This window comes from Antechinus flavipes, chromosome 6 (genome assembly GCF_016432865.1).
Source record: "Antechinus flavipes isolate AdamAnt ecotype Samford, QLD, Australia chromosome 6, AdamAnt_v2, whole genome shotgun sequence".
Classification (NCBI taxonomy): Eukaryota; Metazoa; Chordata; class Mammalia; order Dasyuromorphia; family Dasyuridae; genus Antechinus; species Antechinus flavipes.
The window spans coordinates 210,252,265-210,274,379 of record NC_067403.1 but is presented as its reverse complement, the minus strand read 5'-3'; the positions used below and the strand labels follow the sequence as shown (position 1 = coordinate 210,274,379).

The 22,115-nt window shown below is 51.3% G+C and overlaps 1 protein-coding gene across 1 annotated transcript in view; it reads right to left on the bottom strand.

Annotated features, from left to right (window-relative positions):
* Positions 1 to 22,115, bottom strand: part of SWAP70 (switching B cell complex subunit SWAP70) — a 78,312-nt gene that overhangs the window by 19,815 nt on the left and 36,382 nt on the right. The window contains exons 4-7 of the mRNA XM_051967662.1: positions 13,317 to 13,544; positions 11,281 to 11,427; positions 9,998 to 10,106; positions 7,586 to 7,767 (exon numbers count right to left, since the gene is read on the bottom strand). Coding sequence (XP_051823622.1) covers positions 7,586 to 7,767; positions 9,998 to 10,106; positions 11,281 to 11,427; positions 13,317 to 13,544 — 666 coding nt within the window. The remainder of the gene's footprint in view (positions 1 to 7,585; positions 7,768 to 9,997; positions 10,107 to 11,280; positions 11,428 to 13,316; positions 13,545 to 22,115) is intronic.

Sequence of the window (22,115 nt, the reverse complement as noted above, 5' to 3'; positions counted from 1 at the left end):
TTTGCCCAAAGACATTGAAATACAGAAAGGGATATCATAACACCTGGGGGCCTTGAAGACTGAGCAGAATACAAACGGTCTTTCTGTCTCTCAATCAAATAATTCAGAAAATAAAAGTTCCCAATTTCCTTCTCTCATAGTAAAGTGGAACATTATGGAAAATACAAACTACTTTTTGTTCCTGAAAATGATTTTCAAGGAAGGCCTCATGAAGAAACTGAACTTTAAAAAGACCATTTCACAGGCAGAGGCAGTCACATACTCCAGGAATGGAGGGGCTCTCTGCGCAAAGGCACGGAAGGAAGAGAGGGCAGGGCGAGATGGAGCTGTCGGGGCCATTTCCCTGAACGTAGAGGAGGTGACAGGAGCCAGTGTAAGGTAAGGCCGGAAGGGGAACCCCAGGGAGAGGGCCCGGGATGGAGAAGCTGGCATTCCTCCTTTGGGCCACAGAGGCTTCGGAGCATGGCCGAAAGAAGCAAAAAGAGCCGCGGCCGGTGTCGTGACTTCCCTGGAAAGGAAGCGCTGCTCCTAAACCACTTCTGCTGGTCCCAGAAGGCAGGGCCTGGAGCGCTAACGCAGACCAAGGGAGCCTGTCCCAGGCAAAGAGACCCTCCTCGCCCGCGGTCACTGGCTATGTGACGACGACGAAGATTACGGACACTCTCCCTGTCCACAGATGCACCTTCTCCTCCCTGGAGACGCAGGAGGCGCGCGAGGCGGCCGAGCCGTCCGGGGATGTGAAGCCGTGGCCCCGTGGGAGAGCCACGAGAGGAAAGGGAGCCGTGGCCCAAACTCACAAACGGGCTCGGCTTCGAGAGAGCTGAGCTCACAATTACAGCACTTGGTCTGAAAAACTGCCGCAGCCGAGGAATGAGGGGATGACAGTGCCCTTGTACACGTCAGAGGCACAGCACTCTGTTCTCAATAAAGGCTGACATAATGAGGATACTGAAAAGCTAGGCAGGACCCCGAGGAGGGCAGAACGGGACCCCGAGGGGGGCAGAGCGGGACCCCGAGGGGGGCAGAGCGGGACCCCGAGGGGGGCAGAGCGGGACCCCGAGGGGGGCAGAGCGGGACCCCGAGGGGGGCACAGTGGGACCCGGAGGAGGGCAGAACGGGACCCCGAGGGGGGCAGAGCGGGACCCCGAGGGGGGCACAGTGGGACCCGGAGGAGGGCAGAACGGGACCCCGAGGGGGGCAGAGCGGGACCCCGAGGGGGGCACAGTGGGACCCGGAGGAGGGCAGAACGGGACCCCGAGGAGGGCACAGCGGGACCCCGAGGGGGGCAGAACGGGACCCCGAGGGGGGCAGAGCGGGATCCCCAGGGGGGCAGAACGGGACCCCGAGGGGGGCAGAGCGGGACCCCGAGGGGGGCACAGTGGGACCCGGAGGAGGGCAGAACGGGACCCCGAGGAGGGCACAGCGGGACCCCGAGGGGGGCAGAACGGGACCCCGAGGGGGGCACAGCGGGACCCCCAGGGGGGCAGAGCGGGACCCCGAGGGGGGCACAGTGGGACCCGGAGGAGGGCAGAACGGGACCCCGAGGGGGGCAGAGCGGGACCCCGAGGGGGGCAGAGCGGGATCCCCAGGGGGGCAGAGCGGGACCCCGAGGGGGGCACAGTGGGACCCCGAGGAGGGCACAGCGGGACCCCGAGGGGGGCAGAGCGGGACCCCGAGGGGGGCAGAGCGGGATCCCCAGGGGGGCAGAGCGGGACCCCCAGGGGGACAGAGCGGGACCCCGAGGGGGGCACAGTGGGACCCGGAGGAGGGCAGAACGGGACCCCGAGGAGGGCACAGCGGGACCCCCAGGGGGGCAGAACGGGACCCCGAGGGGGGCACAGCGGGACCCCCAGGGGGGCAGAGCGGGACCCGGAGGAGGGCAGAACGGGACCCCGAGGAGGGCACAGCGGGACCCCGAGGGGGGCAGAACGGGACCCCGAGGGGGGCACAGCGGGACCCCCAGGGGGGCAGAGCGGGACCCCGAGGGGGGCACAGTGGGACCCGGAGGAGGGCAGAACGGGACCCCGAGGAGGGCACAGCGGGACCCCGAGGGGGGCAGAACGGGACCCCAAGGGGGGCACAGCGGGACCCCCAGGGGGCAGAGCGGGACCCGGAGGAGGGCAGAACGGGACCCCGAGGAGGGCACAGCGGGACCCCGAGGGGGGCAGAACGGGACCCCGAGGGGGGCACAGCGGGACCCCCAGGGGGACAGAGCGGGACCCCGAGGGGGGCACAGTGGGACCCGGAGGAGGGCAGAACGGGACCCCGAGGAGGGCACAGCGGGACCCCGAGGGGGGCAGAACGGGACCCCGAGGGGGGCACAGCGGGACCCCCAGGGGGGCAGAGCGGGACCCGGAGGAGGGCAGAACGGGACCCCGAGGAGGGCACAGCGGGACCCCGAGGGGGGCAGAACGGGACCCCGAGGGGGGCACAGCGGGACCCCCAGGGGGGCAGAGCGGGACCCCGAGGGGGGCACAGTGGGACCCGGAGGAGGGCAGAACGGGACCCCGAGGAGGGCACAGCGGGACCCCGAGGGGGGCAGAACGGGACCCCGAGGGGGGCAGAGCGGGACCCCGGGGGGGCAGAGCGGGACCCGGAGGAGGGCAGAACGGGACCCCGAGGAGGGCACAGCGGGACCCCGAGGGGGGCAGAACGGGACCCCGAGGGGGGCACAGCGGGACCCCCAGGGGGGCAGAGCGGGACCCCGCGGGGGGCACAGTGGGACCCGGAGGAGGGCAGAACGGGACCCCGAGGAGGCACAGCGGGACCCCGAGGGGGGCAGAACGGGACCCCGAGGGGGGCAGAACGGGACCCCGAGGGGGGCAGAGCGGGACCCCCAGGGGGGCAGAGCGGGACCCCGAGGGGGGCAGAGTGGGACCCCCGGGGGGGCAGAGCGGGACCCCCGGGGGGGCAGAACGGGACCCCGAGGGGGGCAGAGCGGGACCCCCGGGGGGGCAGAACGGGACCCCGAGGGGGGCAGAGCGGGACCCCCAGAGGGGCAGAGCGGGACCCCGAGGGGGGCAGAGCGGGACCCCGGGGGGGCAGAGCGGGACCCCCAGGGGGGCAGAGAGGGACCCCCGGGGGGGCAGAGCGGGACCCCCAGGGGGGCAGAGAGGGACCCCCGGGGGGGCAGAGCGGGACCCCGGGGGGGCAGAACGGGACCCCGAGGGGGGCAAAGGGGGACCCCGAGGGGGGCAGAATGGGACCCCGAGGGGGGCAGAGCGGGACCCCGAGGGGGGCAGAGCGGGACCCCCGGGGGGGGCAGAGCGGGACCCCCGGGGGGGCAGAACGGGACCCCAAAGAGGGCAGAGAGGGACCCCAAAGAGGGCAGAGCGGGATGGGGAAGACTCTCAGACTCATGTCATATGGAGAAGAGAAAACTGCAGCTGGAAAAGAAGCGCTGTTGTGGGGACTGGAGGGAAATAGGAATCTCAGGGCAGGTATACTGAAAAGAGACAAGCTTTGTGTGGATGTTGTTCCTTCAGTAGGACACAAGCTCCCTGAAGGTCAGGGCCTGTTTCTACTTTGAGCTCCTAGCCCCCAGGCTTAGCCCAATTCCTAGTACATGATTGATAGATGTCTTCCGACTGACTTATCAGCCCCAGAGGCCATGGCCACAAGCCGCGGGTTGGTGGCAATGTCAGTTCTGTTTGGGATACACTGAGTTTGACAAGACCACTGGACACCAGTTTAAAATGTCCAGCAGGCCATTAATCGGGGATGGGGGCCCGCAAAGAGTGTGGAAGCCAAAATGACAGAGAAAGGCAGGGACTCACCTCAGCTCCCCTAAATTCCCCTCTGACTAACTTTAAAATAAGGTCTCGAGGCAGGGCCAGAGCCCACGGCCATCTGGGTCAGGTTGGTCTCACTGGGGTGGGGGTGGCGCACAATCCACATCCGGCCCTGAGAGCTGGCGACGGCTCTGGGGGAGACTTAATCCACGGCAGGCGCTTCCAGAGCTCTCAGGCCACAATCATGTCTCTCTATGACCCAACTTGGGTTTTCTGGCAGAGATAGGGAAGTATTTTGCCACTTCCTTCTCTAGATCATTTTACATTTCTGAGACCAGTGACTTGCCCAGGGTCACACAACTAATAAGGTTCAGAGGCCAAATTTGAACTCAGGATGAGAACTCTTCCTGACTCCAGGCCCTGCAAGTCTTTCTGCTGCACAACCTAGCTGAGAATCATCACTTAGATCTTTCTAAAAGAATCCATTTTAACAGTTTGATTGTTAGGAGTTCTTATTCCTTCAACTGGGCAATTAAATTCTCAGTCAAACTTTATGAAAATAAAATAAGCGTGATCCTATGATATGCATCAAATTGTTATTTTCAGACCTGCTTTCATGGAGCCCTAAAGGGTTGTATGTTTCTTAGGGGTTTTTTTAAGCCCAAACTTTCAGATTGTTATGACATCGACACCAAATTCCCACTGCCTCTCCCTAAAGTCCTAAATCAGCCATTTTGATTTGAGCAAGTCACCTCTGAAATGAGAGAGCTGAACTAGATTGTTTCTAAAAATCTCTTTCAACTCTAAAAATCCAGTGATCCTGAAGACAGATGCTTGCCAAGCAGGAGTTACATGTCCCTTTCTACCCCAAAATGCCCTTACTCCTGTTTCACATGGATTCTGTTTCCTTATCTACATGTGTGTTCTCTCCTAGTGGAATGGCAGCTCTCTGAGGGCAGGGGCTATTTCCCACGTCCTCGGGTCCCCAGGTTTAATCTGTGTATGGGGCCCGGCCCACAGCAGGGGTCTCCTACATGCTCACTGACTGACCGCACTACAAGGCACACTCCAATGAACAGCCAGAGTCACCCGTCACAGGGTCTGCTCAGAAGCGAAGGCGTTTCAGAACAAGGAAGCCCATGAGCTGTGGGCTCTTATACTGGACTATTAAGGGCCCAGGGGAAAAATGCTGGAAAATCAGAGGCAAGAAGCACATGATGGAGTCTGCAAGATCTGCAGGGTGAGACCAGAGGAATTCCCTCATCCGGGAGATCTCTGAAGGAAACTGAAGAAAAAAGCCCCTTCTGCAGTGGGCGGGGGGTGGGGTCGGAAACTGAGAAAAGGGGGTGAATCGGACGTGACCAGACACTGCTGTGTGAGTGTCACTCCGAGGCCCAACGTCCATTCTTAGGGAGTTAGGGAAAGTCGAGGTGCGCTGGTACACACCAGCCTGGCCCCCCCCGGAATCGCCCGATGCACACAGCGGGCACCTCCTTGGGGCAGGCCCCCAGCCCTTCCGCGGACTCTGCCAGCCTTCCCTAGATCTCACTACCTATACTGACTCCTCAGAAGGTAAGCTCGCTGAGGGCAGGCACCTCATTTCCTCTTTCAGCCCAAAACCAGCCCAGAGCACGGGTTCAATAAAGCTTTTCAGGTCAAGAAAATGGCCTCCCTGCGTGGAGAGCCTGACCGCTGGGGATCCGCTCCGAGGCTGGCCAGCAGGCCCTCCGAGCAGCTCTCCCACGGGGAGAGGAAAGCCAGAGGCCCGGGGAGGACGAGGCACGGCAAGGCCGGGCCTGGGGCAGGGCCAGGTCTGGGGGTCTGGGGCAGGGCAGGGGCAGGGCTGGGTCTGGGGGTCTGGGGCAGGACCAGTTCTGGGACAGGGACAGGCCCAGGCCAAGCCCAGGGCTTGTTCACTACTCATCCCCCAAGCCCAGGGCTTGTTCATTCATTCATCCCCCAAGCCCAGGGCTTGTTCATTCACTCATCCCCCAAGCCCAGGGCTTGTTCATTCACTCATCCCCCGAGCCCAGGGCTTGTTCATTCACTCATCCCCCGAGCCCAGGGCTTGTTCATTCACTCATCCCCCGAGCCCAGGGCTTGTTCATTACTCATCCCCCGAGCCCAGGGCTTGTTCATTCACTCATCCCCCGAGCCCGGGGCTTGTTCACTACTCATCCCCCAAGCCCGGGGCTTGTTCACTACTCATCCCCCGAGCCCAGGGCTTGTTCACTACTCATCCCCCGAGCCCGGGGCTTGTTCATTCATTCATCCCCCAAGCCCAGGGCTTGTTCATTCACTCATCCCCCAAGCCCGGGGCTTGTTCACTACTCATCCCCCGAGCCCAGGGCTTGTTCATTCATTCATCCCCCAAGCCCAGGGCTTGTTCATTCACTCATCCCCCAAGCCCGGGGCTTGTTCACTACTCATCCCCCGAGCCCAGGGCTTGTTCACTACTCATCCCCCGAGCCCAGGGCTTGTTCATTCATTCATCCCCCAAGCCCAGGGCTTGTTCATTCACTCATCCCCCAAGCCCGGGGCTTGTTCACTACTCATCCCCCAAGCCCGGGGCTTGTTCACTACTCATCCCCCGAGCCCAGGGCTTGTTCATTCACTCATCCCCCAAGCCCAGGGCTTGTTCACTACTCATCCCCCGAGCCCAGGGCTTGTTCATTCATTCATCCCCCGAGCCCAGGGCTTGTTCATTCACTCATCCCCCGAGCCCGGGGCTTGTTCATTCATTCATCATCCCCCGAGCCCAGGGCTTGTTCATTCACTCATCCCCCGAGCCCAGGGCTTGTTCATTCACTCATCCCCCGAGCCCGGGGCTTGTTCACTACTCATCCCCCAAGCCCGGGGCTTGTTCACTACTCATCCCCCGAGCCCGGGGCTTGTTCACTACTCATCCCCCGAGCCCAGGGCTTGTTCATTCATTCATCCCCCAAGCCCGGGGCTTGTTCACTACTCATCCCCCAAGCCCGGGGCTTGTTCACTACTCATCCCCCAAGCCCGGGGCTTGTTCACTACTCATCCCCCGAGCCCGGGGCTTGTTCACTACTCATCCCCCGAGCCGGGGCTTGTTCATTCATTCATCCCCCAAGCCCAGGGCTTGTTCATTCACTCATCCCCCGAGCCCAGGGCTTGTTCATTCACTCATCCCCCAAGCCCAGGGCTTGTTCACTACTCATCCCCCGAGCCCAGGGCTTGTTCATTCATTCATCCCCCGAGCCCAGGGCTTGTTCATTCACTCATCCCCCGAGCCCGGGGCTTGTTCATTCACTCATCCCCCGAGCCCAGGGCTTGTTCATTCACTCATCCCCCGAGCCCAGGGCTTGTTCATTCACTCATCCCCCGAGCCCGGGGCTTGTTCACTACTCATCCCCCAAGCCCGGGGCTTGTTCACTACTCATCCCCCGAGCCCGGGGCTTGTTCACTACTCATCCCCCGAGCCCGGGGCTTGTTCATTCATTCATCCCCCAAGCCCGGGGCTTGTTCACTACTCATCCCCCAAGCCGGGGCTTGTTCACTACTCATCCCCCAAGCCCGGGGCTTGTTCACTACTCATCCCCCGAGCCCGGGGCTTGTTCACTACTCATCCCCCGAGCCCGGGGCTTGTTCATTCATTCATCCCCCAAGCCCAGGGCTTGTTCATTCACTCATCCCCCAAGCCCGGGGCTTGTTCATTCACTCATCCCCCAAGCCCGGGGCTTGTTCACTACTCATCCCCCGAGCCCAGGGCTTGTTCATTCACTCATCCCCCGAGCCCAGGGCTTGTTCATTCACTCATCCCCCGAGCCCAGGGCTTGTTCATTCACTCATCCCCCAAAGGCCCACAGCAGCGAGGACGCTCCCACCTTTCTCACTTGCTCCAGCTCCTGCTGCTTGGTCTCGTTGGCCACCTGGAGCTCCTTCATCTGCCGCTCGAGCTCCTCCTGCTCCGCCAGCATCTTCTTCCTCAGCTCCTTCCGCCTCTGACGGGCCTCCTTGTGAGGGGGCGGACTTCCCAGCTTCAACAAGTGCAGAGTAGAGTGAATGGCTGTCAAGTATTTTCCATAAGAAAGGACAAAGAAGGCAAATGACCGTTACTCTTGGCTACAGAGATGCTTTAATTGAGCTCAGTACAATTGTTAATCACTTCCTCCAGAGTGATGCTGAAAGCTCTAAGAACCTAAGACATTCCTTTGTTCCCTTGACCTTGGACCCTGGAGAGAGATCCTGGTCCAAACAATGGGACCCGTAAGAAGATGGAGAAAGCTGAGGGTTGGTTCTGACTCCCCTCCAAGACTGCCCTGTGAGGTGCTATTCCACACAACCGTTCAAAGTGTTTAAAGTGACTAGGTGCAGCTGCCAGTTTTTATGGAAGCCTTCCTCGCTCTCCATAAAGCCCAAAGTTTTGTCACTGAAACAGGAAAGCAACAAAGAAAAAATGCAGAATCTTCCTCTCCCTCCAGATCGTCCCGAGGGGAGGCAACACCTGCCAGAAAGTCCCCAAGTAAAGCAGCATCTGAATATGCAACATGTTCCTGTTTGTATTTCTGAGGAATTCATTTCAAATTTTAAGTTAACTTAAAGTAACCAAAACCATTTCCAATCTAAGGTATTCTTGCCTCTTTTTGCTTTTTTATTGCATAAGCTCAGAACAGACACCCTCCTTCTGCTTAGGGAACCAAGAGGGAGAAGGCCACATCCTTTGCAGATGATGGGAGGCATAAAAGAAATCTCTGGGTGAATTCCTCCCTCTTCACAATTTCCCCAAATAGACTATGTGGAAGAGACAAGAAAAATGCATCCAAGCTCTAAGTCTCATCTTGGAGACTTCCTGCCCATTCTTACCCCCCCTTCCCCGTGGAAGCTGCGACTTTAGGATGAGATCCTGGCCCTCCCTTTGCACCGGTCCCTCCTCTGGGCTAGAGACCAGTATCTTCAACTGCCTGTTGGACATGTCCTCGAGACGTCTCATCAACGCCTCAGAAATCAACATCCAAACCATCTTTCCCCAGGAAACGTGGGAATCCCTCGCACGATCCTGCCCTGTCTGCTAGAGCCAGACAGCCGAGCCCCAAGCGTAGCTTCATGGGGCTCCTTCCCTCTGCCCCCCTCCCTGGCCCCCAAGTCCTATCGATGCCCCCTCCATGGACATCTCCAGCTTCTCGCCTCTCTCCACGCCGTGATCACCGTACCTCGGGCCCTCTCACCTAGAACTACCTGACCGAAGCAGTTAGAGCTCGAAGGGGCCTCAGAGACTATCCAACCCACACCACCGGTTTGCCAATTTTTCTAACAGGAAACAGAAAGATTAAGCGGCCTGGCTGGTCACGGCCCAGATCCCAGGACCCCAAACCCAGGGCTCCTTCCCTCCCCATCCTCTTCCTGGACTATTCAAAGGGGCCCTTCCTGGAGCCCAGGCTCCTCACCTAGCTAAGTCATTTCCTAAAACAGAAATTGGATCATCTCACCTCTGGCCCAAAATGGTTTCTCATTTCCTTCCCCAGCCTCCCAACCCAGCACTGACTCCCAGCACAATTAATGCTGAGGCCGTTCTGAACTCTCCCCATCTCGGCCAGACTAAATCCTCCTTATCTCCGTTATCACTTCCTCCCAGAAGCCTTTCCCCCGCCTGGGGCCAGACTATTGACATAAGTCTCTCCCCGCTCTCGGTTTGAGAAGCTGTCTCTGGCCACTCCCGGCTGTGCCCGGGCTGCCGGTGACTAAGTAGCTCTTCCAGGTTCAGCTCTAGTTCAACATCCCTCAGAACTCTTTTCTGATTTCCCCAAGAGGAAGTGCCGGCCCCCCGGCTGGTTGTGACTTGACCTTATCCCCCAAAGACTATAAGCTTGAGGGCAGGAATTATCTCACTTTTACATTTGCACCCCCAGCACCTGGCACAGCATCTGTGCTTAACAAATGTGGCTGACCCATCACAGTCTAATTTAAATCCTAGTTGCTTCTGGGTGACGAGGACAGTCCCAGAATCTCCACCTCCTCCCCTCACCAGCATTGCCCCCCGGCCTTTGCTCAGGGCTGCCACTGAGGGGAAGCTGCTACTGCCACACTTGAGTTCAAAGGGCAAGCGGGTATTGCCTGACCTCAAGCCTCAGTCTCCCTCTCTGTGACGCCATCCCCCTTTGCTGCCAGACAAGCGCTGCCCTCTGGGGCAGAGTGGGCACTGAGGAGCCCTGGCTCGAGCCCACTTAATGAGAACTGCTGACCTCCCCCATGAGAGAGCACAGAAGATAAACTGAGCCAAACGACCGAAGAACGCTCACCTTGAATCCACTCCTGCTTTTTCTTCTTATCCGAGGCACTGATTTCAAACGTCTTATCTAAGCATTTTATTAGGAAAAGACATTTCTTTCCATCCTTGTCAGGTAAGGACTAGAAAACAAATTATAAATTCTTTTAAAATGTGTCCTGGAATGTTTACAACACACCTCATACAAATCTGACCGAAATTCTGAGACAAAATAAAACCAACGGCAGAGGCGACACGGAAACCTCTTAGTTTGCTCAAAGGGCATCACTGAGATTGACATGTCGGGCACCTAGAGGCAGAGGGCGGCTGGGGGCGCCAGAGAGCGCAGTGCAACGGACCGTCTTCCCGAGTTCAAATCCAGCCTGAGACACTTCCCAGCTGTGTGACCCTGGGCAGGCCCCGTCTCCGTTACCTTACCTACAAGGTGAGCTGGAGAAGACAATGGCAAACCATTCCAGGATCTGCCAAAAAACCCAGTGGGGACATGAAGAGCCGGAAATGACCCAACATTTCAGATACAACGTCAGACTCAGGTTAAACATCTCATAGCATTCGATGGCCTTTAAGAGTGGGAAAGCGCATTAACAAATACCTTGCCCAAACCCCACCATCATCACCGTCGTATTCAGTTATTTTCATCATGTCTGACTCTTTGTGACCTCACGGGGCATTTTTTTGGCAAAGGCCCGAGGGCAGTTGGCCATGTCCTTCTCCAGCTCACGTACAGATGAAGGGCTGGGGCAAACAGAGGGAAGCGCCTTGCCCAGGGTCAGTGTCTGGGGCTGCATTTGGACTCAGGCCTTCCTGACGTCAGACCTGGCGCTCTAACCACTGCACCTCCTGGCTGCCATCCCACCATCATAGTTGGGGGAAACAGGGTGGGCAGTGAAATCATCCAACACATGGTGGAGCTTGAACTGGACCAAGTAGGGAAATGGGAGTCTCCTGACTCAAGTCCAGAGTCCTTCCATTCTACTAGTGTGTCTGCTGCACATTTCTACAAAGAGAAAATGTCGCATCTTCTCAGTGTCCCACTTTCTTTTTGTTTTTTCTTTTTTCCTGAGGCAGTTGGGCTTAAGTGACTTGCCCAGGGTCACAGAGCTAGGAAGTATGAAGTATCTGAGGTCAGATTTGAACTCAGGTCCTCCTGACTTCAGGGCTGATGCTCTATCCACTGCCCCCTTGTCTCACTTTCAAGAGGCAAATCCAACCCCCGAAGAAGGATGACTTCAGCACCAGGGGCAGCACCTGGTAAATGAGCCAAGAGAAACTGAACAAAACAAACGGGAACTTTACCTCTACACAGCAACTGTCATCCAGAATTATGTCTCCTTTCTTATCCTTTAGATCCTCACTCACATAATAAGAAATGATGTTGGGTTTAAGCACAAACCAACGTTCAGTCCAATTTTTCCTTCTGTGGCCTTTTTTCATCATGTAACCCTAAAAGAAATCAGAGCTGATGTAAATGTTCCTGGAGAAGCAGCTGCTCTTCTCTTTAGTTATCAGAGCTGGCCCACTATCCCATCACCTGGTGCTCACAGACTGAATCCCACTCAGAGCAAACTGCCAGCTTTACTGGCCTAAAACAGTCAGAAAGGGATGGATGGGAGGCTGTCGGCACAGGCCCCAGCCCAGACTTCTAAGTCTGGCTTTCCAGACCCCCATGATCTCATCCCTCGCACAGACCTCTTGATCTAAAGAGATCAGTCTATCCAACCTTCACCCAATTTTCCTACATGCATTTCTGCCTTTTCCACCACACCTAAGTCTAGAGAGCCCCCCTCCCTGGCAGAATCCTGCCCAACCCTCAATTCCTAGATTAACTTGCAGTTCTTAGGGGCCCAATATAGTAAACAATAAATGGTTGTGGAATTTGATTCCTACAACACACTGGCTGCATCATTCATTTGACCACAAATTATTTCTGTATGTAAATATGACTGGTCTCTTTAATTAGTCAGTTATCAATCCATCAATAAGTCTCTATTAAGTATGTGCTAAACACCGCACGAGGCACTGAGGGCACAAAGACAAAAGGGAGACAGTTCATACCCTCAAAGAGCCTACATTCTGCCAGGGAATACCCAGTAACTGGGGGAAGGAAGGGGATGGAGAACCAGGAGAAATGTTGTGTAAGCAACGATCCTTGCACTGAAGACTGGAGGATATGAGGGATTTTAAAAGGCAGAAGTGAAGAGGTTAAGTCTCTACCAAGACATAGGGGAAAGAGAGGATGTAAAGCAGTTTGGCTGGATCCTGATGCGTGGAGGGGAATGATGCACAAGGAAAATTAGAGCCTTATTGTAAAGGGTTTTAAATGCCAAAAAAAAAAAAAAAAAGGAATCTGCATGGGAGCTTAGATCCCAGAGAAAGCCCAGAGCGCACAGAGCAGCAGCTCAGCCTGTGCTTCTGAAGCGTCCCGTTGGCAGCCGTGTGTATGGTGGTCTGCAAACAGCCGGGAGAAGGCAACAGAAGGAGCTGACGGAGGCCCAAGAAGGGGGATGGCTCCTGAGTGCAGAGAAGGTGGGGGTTAATGGAAAGTGCAGGGAAAGGACAGGCCAGGGGGCTGGCTCCAAGGCCAAGACCTGAGTGACTGCCAGGATGGTGCTGAACTCGACAACAAAAAAGAAATTCAGAAGATGAGAGGATCTAGAGGGGAAAAGGATGAGTTTGCTTTAGAACAGGCTTCATCCAGGAGGCCTGAACAATTTTCAGGCTGACAATCCAAATGGCTACTGATGTAAAACAGGAGCTCGGGAGCCTGGGCTGGATTATATAGATGCAAGAACACCTGCAGAGAGCTGGATATTGAGAGTTGACACAATGGCCGAGCAAGAGGGCAAAGGAAAGAAAGAAGGTCTGGAACCGTGATCAGTGTAAAACCACAATTGGGGACGGGGAGCTATAAACCCCTGGAGAACAAGCAGGATCCAGTTTTCATGGCTCTGTATTCCTGACTGCTGGAATAGCATCCAAAGCATCTGAAAATTCCTTTTAATGATGATGATTTAAATTTAAAAAATAAAACATTGATTAGGCAACAGAAAATCCGGATTTGGAATAACATTAACATAAGAAATTTGATGGGTCCAAGAAAAGCAGTACAAAGTATATGAAAGAATCATCTAAACATTTAACTAGATTTAACTAGATGGAGATGTTTTAGAGATATCCTTGAAAATCTTCAAAGCAGTAAATCTTCAACACATATAGTTTAAAAATATTTTTAAACCCCTCTACATCAAAAGCTACTATAAAACTAAAGAAATAAACTTTTAGCCCATGAAAAATAAATATTGCAAGGAGAAGGAAAATCAAATCACTTTTACCTGTTTCAGTACATCTAATATAAGTTCATTAAAAACTTCATTAACTGCCATCGATACTGTCTGCCAATCCATGCCTTTGCTAAACTGTCCACTTCCAATAAGTTCAATTAATTCCCATGCAGAAAGACCATCTCGAGTAGCATCAAAGTTGATTTTGTAATGTTCAAATTCTTCTTGCTGCCAAACTCCCCCCATTGCTTCTGTAAGTTTTTTAAGCAGGTATTCAATCTGCACAAAAAAGAAAAATTAGCATTTAAGAGTAATATGCCATATTTAACACAAATATTGACAGTGTTGTTTAGAATAAATGTCATTTTACAGCCTCTCTCAGTGTGATAGCCATCTCCTCAAGACCAGAAATGCTAACCTACACCAACAGAGGGAGCTTTCTCATTTGGGAGTCCCTCTATGTCAATAAAATTAGAAGTCTAGTATATATCCCTATTCTGTGTTGCTTAAACAGGGTTTAGGGAATATTTTTAACAGCATCAACAAAGTACAAAAGTAAATGTCTAAAAATTTTTAACTAAAAATAAGGATAGTCTAATACACAATGGATGCCACATCAAAAACTGTCAGCACTGCCCACTGTGTTCATTTAGAATGAGAACTACATAAAACTGACAACTCTCAATAAGTCAAATGTAGAAAACCAAATAAATGTGATCTAGCATTTTTCAAAACTGTCAATAGCTGTGAAAACCTTATTAAGAGATAAAAGTTACCTTATTTAACTAACAAATACCAAATTAGATTCAGGGTCTTAAACAGACAGAAATCCCCAAATTACAAAGGGAATGCATCCCCAAATACAAGCTATTTGTAAATTTGTTGTTTGAAATTTGAGATAGTTTTTCCTCTAGAAACACTACTATAAATGACAGCTGTTTCTGGGACAATCCAGAGATTTTTCTATTTAATCTATAACTCAGTTAACCATTTAAAAAGAAAATAATGCAAATAATATTATCACAATGCTTGGCAATTAAATAGAAAAGGAAAAACACTGAATAAGAATTTTGAGTTTTTATCAGATGTTGCAGCTTTAAGCAGCCTAAATTAGAAGAGTATAGGTCACAAGTCCTTTCCAAAGGTTCCCTACAGAAATGTTCCTGCTTGAGATAAGGGTAAATCTTTCATTTATTTGATTTCACCTTTAAACGTGGAATGTCTCTTACCTTTGAAACAGTGTAAGATCAGCATGATACTTAAACTTACAGTAAGGATAATCCTGCAATGACTGGCTCGGGGACATTTCCATCAGTCAACAAGCATTTACTAAGGGTGGCAGGCCCTGAGCTAGGTGCTGAGCAAAAATCACACCCTGCCCTCAAGAAGCTGACGTCCTAACAGGGAGACACAACATGACCAGGTGCACACAAAATGTAAAGGGGGAAGAGCCAAGAATGGCTTCTAAAAGAACAGAGATTTTAAGTTGTCTTGACAGAAGCCAGGGAGCCTAAGAGGCACTGCAAGGAGCGAAGCAGTACTCCAGGCAGGGGACGGCCAGTGCAAAGCTATGGGGAGAAGTATTATGTTCAAGAGACAGCAAGGTCAGTGCAGCTGGACTGTAGTTCATGGAAGGCAGTAAAGTATAAGAAGGCTGGAAAGGCAGGAAGAGGACAGATCATACAGAGGTTCAAAGGGCAAACAGGTACTTTGCAGGTAACAGGAAGCCCCTGGGGCTCATCACCTTGGCTGCTGAATGGAGAAAGGGCAGGAGCGGGGAAGATGCCCGGGGCAGGGATGGAGAGGGCCAATACAGAAGTCCAACCAAAAAGTGAGGAAGCGCACCTGCCTGAGGGCAGAGAAGGGGATGGAGAGAGTTCCTGGTGCTGAAATAAAGGGGAAAGACTGGGCAACAAGCTGGAGATGGGATGGCGGACACCAAAGTGGCCAGTCCGGTCCTGGGAGGTGATGGCTTGAGCTCGGGGAATTCAGAAGAGGAAAGTCCAGGGGAAGAGAGCAAGTTCTAATTTGGATCCACTGAATTCTAGACGCCTACGGGACGTCAAGATGTCCAAGATTTAGTGAAGTAGGATTCTTGGCTAGAAGAGAGACTAGGGTGGAACCATCCACCCAGAGGCGGTGACTGAAGCCACAGAGAGAAGAACGTCTGGTACAGAGCCCTGGGGAACGTCCACGGGGAGAGACAGGTTGACCCCAAGGAGGAGCCAAGGAGCCCGGGAAGGCAGGATCAGACAGATCCGAGGAGAGGCAGGTGGCCCCGGGGACCAAGGCTGCAGAGACCAAGAAGGCTGGGTCCGACCTCCTGCTTCGGGGCCTCCCGGCACTGCCCGTCCCCCACACAGCTCAGCCCGAGCTCCGCCTGCCACCTCCAGGGCGCCCGCCCTCCCACCAGCACCCACTCAAATCTCTCAGTGCACAGGGTGACTCCAAACGAAGGAAGCTCCTGGAAGGCAGGGGCTGTTTCCCTGCTGTCTCTGCCAACTCGGCAGCCAGGCAGAGAGCGTAACACGCGGAGGCACTTAATGAGGCTCGCTGGTGGTCACCTCTTAAGAGCCTCAGCCCCCTTTAGGGCACAATTCAGGGGCTCTGGGGAGGAGCAGTTTTTTCTGGATCCCCGAGTTGCCAGTGCTCTATAATGTCTCCACCTCTGAGGGATTCATGTACCACTACCCCCTTCCCCGAGTACAAGCTGCTTGAGGGCAGGGAATAGTTTAGAAATAGTTATTAAATTGCATTGGCCATAATTCCAGCAGGAGTTTTTTACTTGAAAAGTGGAACAAATCTGGGGACAATGAGGAAGGAGAGGAGAGGTTTCCAGAAGAAAACTAACTGGGCGGAAGTTAAAAAGAGAGCAGGAGGAGTTTAAGCTTACTTAGTACAAGAGCACCGGCCTGGTAGAAAGGAAGGAGAGATCTAGCTGGGCCTCTTTTACCAGCCCAGAAAGTCAAAGTGACTCAGCCAGATCCCACAAGGGAGAGCCTGAGGGGAACATGAAGGGGAGCAGTGGCCCCTAATTATAAGCTGGGCTGGTGCCCTACCCTGCCACTAACTCGCTTAGTGACCACAGGCTTTCTATCTTTGAAAATAACCATTTCCTCCACCGCTAAATGACAACACTGACCTACGTCCTCTCCAGCTTCATGATCTGCATCCCAAATGACATCAGTATTTTACCCAGTCCAAAACCCCACTAACTTTTGGATCTCTCGGAGCATTACAACGTTCCTCCTTGCCATTACCAAGTAATACTAAGAAAGGGCCAGCAGGCCTCCGCGGACTCCTCCCGCTAAACATCAACATTCTGAGAACTCATTCAGTTTCAGGAAGCAGCTTACTTCCTATTTCCATTCAAGTTTCACCCAAAATAACAAAGAATGAAACTTCCAGTTACATGTGATCTTAGATAGCTGGAGCGTTATCGCCTTTTATAGTTGAAAAGTCTGCAACCAGGGTCTGGCTTAAGTCAATCGGATTTTGTTCAAGGATCTTTCAAAATGACATCACTTTAACTTGACTCCCCATCTCCAGCTCACTTCTTCTGAGCATCAGACACGTGTCCTGCTTTATTCCTGTGAACTTGGCACCATATATAAGAGTAATGGCAAATGCAGTGGTCCTGGAATTGAAGAAACCGAGTTCAAATCTCACTGCTTAGCCATCTGTGCCCTTGAGCAAGCTCCAGGGGCCCGGGTCTCTCGCCTGCAAAGGGAAGCACTGACTGGGTGGTCTCCTAGGTCCCTTCCAAACCTGTCTCCAGGAGCCACAACAATGTCTCAAGTCTTTTGTCTGTGATCTTATATCAATTGTGATCCTGGTCTTCTCACTTCACTTTGTATCACTATATACAAAGCTTCTCAGGTTTCTCTGCAACCATCCCTTCATCATTTCCTATAGCACCAGCATATATAAACCCTAACTTGTTCAGAAATTCACCACTCTGTGACAAACACAGATTTCCAGGAGTGTCCTTGAAGGAAGGATGGGTCAACAGACTGGAAATTGGCAATCAATCAACAAGCATTTATTCAAGGAATGATCTTGGCCAAACAACTTCCCCTCTCGCGTTCTTAGTCTCCCTTTCTGTATGGGGGTGATACAGGTAGCACCTCATCCCACATTATCTGTTGTAAGAATCAAATAACAGAATGGATGCTAAAATGTTTTATAAGTGTAAATGCTATAGTCATCTATTAAGTAACTTGTATTAAAAATAAAACAGGTTGTCTGATGCAAGAGGCAAGAATATCTTAACCTTGGAATTAAGTTTTACTTAACAAAATCCATGGCACTGCTACGGGATGATGGAAACCTGAGTCCCCAAAGAACTACATATTTGGGGCACACAAGAACAAGTCTACAAAAAACAGGGAGTGGGGGGAGCTGGAGATAACTGAACGTCACTCATTTAAATGAGTCAAACACGGGAAGAACGCTCTCACACTGGTGGGTATAGAAATGCACTTCATTCAAAAGAAAAATAGGGGAGAAAGGAGAGAAAAAAGAGAGAAGAGGAAGAGCAGATTAAGGGAAGGATTAGTCTGAAGGATTTGCAAATTCTAAGGGTGTTCAAAAATATATATTGCAATTATTTCTGTAGTGGCAAGAAAATGGACATTGAAGGGGAATGAGAGAGACATCAATTGGGGAATGTCTGAATAAGTTATGGTGTGTGTATGCATGGGATGGAATACTACTGTGCTTGTAAGAAATGATGAAGGGGATGATTTCAAAGAAACCTGGGAAGGTTTGTATATAATGACACAAAGTAAAGTGAGCAGACCCAAGACCACAATTTATACAATATGACAAGAGACAAAAAACTTGAAAGATTTAGACCAGGCAAGGCAATGACTGACCACAATGTCAAGAAGACCCATGATAAAGCATACTACTCACCTTATAATAGAAAAGTGATGAGACTCAATACAAGGGAGATACAGATTTTTGGATATAGTCAATGGAAAAAATTATTTTGTTTGACTATGTATCTGTAAAAGGGATTTCTTTTCTTTTTCAGTGGGAGAGAGGAGAGAAAGAAAGATGAATTTTACTTGATAAAATTAAATATAATATTAAAAAACAAAGGGGCAATAAATAAAAGGACGGGGGAAATAGCACAGAAGTTGCCAGAAGCAGAGTAAGACCCAAAATAATAAAGGGTCAATGACATATTGTGATGTTCTTCTTTTTCTATAATATAATATATGCTGGTTCTCTGTGGAGTGGGTTTCTTGGGGAGGTTTTCTGGAGGTGGCCTTAGTTTCAGTTCAACATAATAATCACCCCAAATGCAGCCAGCTGTTAAAATCCAAACGTTTATTTTCTCCTTCCAAGTCTTATCTCTTTCCTTGGGCCTGGTTAGTTTTCTTAGAGGCCTCTCTCCCTCCTTGGTTCCAAGAGCTTTTGCAGCTTGTCTTTTAGCTCTTCCAGCTTCTGCCTCCAGCTCAACTCCGACTCATAGCTTCTCAATCTCCAACTGATGCTCCCCTCTCAATCTTTTCAACTCAACCCTCCTGACTGAGCTCAGCTGTTTTTATGCTCTTTTAGAGGTGTAAACTCAAAGGTTGACTCCTCCTCTAAGAATGGGATTATGGGAGGTGTGAATTTGGATATCTTCTACTGAACCCTGAAATCTCCCAAACGTGTGAACTAATGTGTGAGCTAATGTGTGAACTCTCAAAGGTGTTAACTTAAGCATTGTTTCTATCAATTCCATTGAGTTATCACCTTGTTTCAAGTTCTGGCTCATAACAACATATAATGAGGAAAAAAATATCAGGCATCAGGGAGTGCTTAATAAAGGGTTAATGAAGCATAATGAAGAAAAAATATCAGGCATCAGGGATTGCTTAAGAGTACTAAAAGCTACAAAGAGGTCAAAGAAAATGCAATTTGAATATTCATTAAGTTTTTATTTTACTTAGTAGGTAGAAGCAAGGCACTATTTAAAAAAAAAACCTGGGAACCCAAAAACAAGACCCCATAACTCTCTTAAAGAGTCGGGAGACTATATATACATACACACACACACACACACACACACACACACACACACACACACACACACACAAATAAGTGTACTCTACGGGGCTTATGGACCAGAGAGATCAGGGCTTCTCAGAAGCCTGAAAAGCAGACAAGACTTTAAAGCAGAGATGACAGGGAGTGTGTCCCAAGAACAGGGAGTGTCTTCCCAAATGCATGGCGGAGGAGGATGAGCCTCAAGTTCAGGAATCAGCCAGCCGTCCGCCCTGGCTGGGACAGTGCAGAATGAATGCTCTGCAATGAGGCTGACAAGACTGGGGGCAGTCAATAGCTGGCCTCCTAGACCAAGCTGACTCTGACATCCCCCAGAAGCAGAGGGGAGAGTTCATAAGTAAACCATTTATGGAGTGTCTCCCTGATTACAACAGGGACACTTTGAGATTAGGGGCATTCCCAGCACTTAACATAGAGCTGGTACACAGAAAGCCCTTAATAAATAGATGTTGAGTGACTGATTTAGCAGTGAAGGGAAAAGAAATATGGCAGCTTAAGGGGAAAGCTGGGGCATGTAAAATTTTTTCAAAGGACAGGATAGATACATCTTTAAGGAACAGAGGAGACAAAATAAAGGCCGAGAAAATATACAATTTAGCAATCAGAAGCATCATTGTTCCACATCTTAAAAACCTTTTTATTTTTCAAGTGATTTAATTTTATCTACCCCTACATGGCTGACATGGGCAGCTGGAGGGCACAGTTTGATAAAGCGCCAGAGCTGGAGTCAGGAAGCCTCATTTTCCTAAGTTGGCCTCAGATACTAGCAGTATGATCCTGAGTCACTTTAGCCAGTCTGCCTCAGTTTCCTCATCTGTAAAATGATCTGGAGAAGGAGATGGCAAACTACTCCAGTGTTTCCACCAAATGGGGTCATGCAAAGTCGGACAAGAGTAAACTCACTCAACATCACACAGCCAACTCCCAAGTCCATTTTCTCAAGACCTGCTCCTGCTCCAGGAGCCCAGTGCCATGACTACAACTGCCTCTTAACTCTCCCTTAGGATGCCCCATTATCAATCTCAAATTCCATGTACCTAAAAGCAAATGTTTTCTCTTCCCCGTTCTCAAAGGGAAGACCGACTTCCGATCTTGCGCCCTGCCTTCCCTATTTCATCCAATGAGGTCTTCATTCCCTCAGTCAAGCAAGATTTGCAAAAAGTCCACTGAATCTGACCTTCTTAAAAAGGAAACAGTTGTTTCCACCTATAAAACCCCATTGTGGAACTGTTCAAAAAAAAAAAAAAAATGAGGTAGCCCTTAGTCTAGAGAAGTGAGGAGGGCAGGGAAATTCCATGACCAGAGCCCACAAGCCCGGGTCCCAAGGAGGCACCCGCAGAGTACTTTACGAGCACGCCCAGATGTACTACAAGGCTTTCCTCTTTTGGAAATGAACATCCAGCAGCATGAGATGAGACGCCCCAATGTGATCCAACACAAGCCCAGGAAGGTAAGCTTGCTGACGCAGGAGAGAGAGAAGCCGGAACCCCTGTGCTAGGGCTCCCCTCGTCCTCTCTCTCACGCACTCATACATGCGCAGGGATCCCAAGCCCAAGGCAAAGGGCCTGATGAGCCCCCACCAGTGGGAGCCCCCAATGCAGGCCCCAAAGGGAAAAGGAGCAGCTCCTGTCCACACTGCCCCTGAATGACCCATGAGACGGGGAGCTCCAGCACCAAAGACCTCCGGGTTTTCACTGTTTTTTGCTTTTAATCCCAGTGCTTAGCACAATAAAATTGCAGCAACAGAAAGAACTGCACGAGTCCCAACGTTATCTAAGCTTGGAGTCTGGGCCAAGGCCCTCGATTTCCTAAACTGCAAAATACCGTTGGAAGGCGCCCTCCTTTACAGGGTTTTGTGACCATCAAATGAGAAGCGCTTTGTGAGCCCTGCACCTCCCTGGCTCACTGCCATCATCCGAGCACCAACTTGTTTAGTATCCCTAATAACACCTAAGGGGCAGAATTTCACCTTGTCTTACGTGGACAAGCACAAGGCTCAGGGAATATTAAAAACTTATCTAAGCTATTTTTAAGGTGACAAGGTGGCCCAGTGGATAGAGCACCGGGCTTGGGACCAAGAAAACTTCTCTTTCTGAATTCAAATCTAGCCTGAGACACTTAACAGCTGTCACTTTACCCTGTTTGCCTCAGTTTCCTCATCTGTGAAATGAGCTGGAGAAGGAAATGGCAAACCACTCTAGTGTCTCTGCCAAGAAAACGCCAAATGCGATAAGAAGAGTCAGAGGTGAGTGAAAAAAATTGTTCAACAACAATCTATTCCTGGTGGTGAATTTATATTCTCAAAAGATACAAATATTGTCAATATAAAGTAATTATTAAATAAAAATTTTAAAAAAAAAAAGAAAGAAAGATACAAATATAATCTTGTTTATTCCAAGAAGATCCAGATTCATTTTCTGGATGATAAAATCCAATAGAAACTTTTGCTTCATGCTGTACTCTTTTCCCAGAAAGCTCTTCTGCTAGCAAAAGAATCACATGCAAACTTAACTCCACTTACAATCCAGAAGATTCTCAGTGATTTAAGGTCAATGTAGAAAAATCTTTACCTTCTCCCTTCCACTCCCCGCAAAAAATTAAAACAAAAATCTAAGAAATACTGACTTGCACAGGTGTCTGAGAGATGTGCCTCCCTCCTTCCTTTTTTTTTTTTTTTTTTGCTGAGGCAGGTGGGATTAAGTGACTTGCCCAGGGTCACACCGCTGGGAAGTATTAAGTGTCTGAGACCAGATTTGAACTCAGGTCCTCCTGACTTCAGGGCTAGTGATC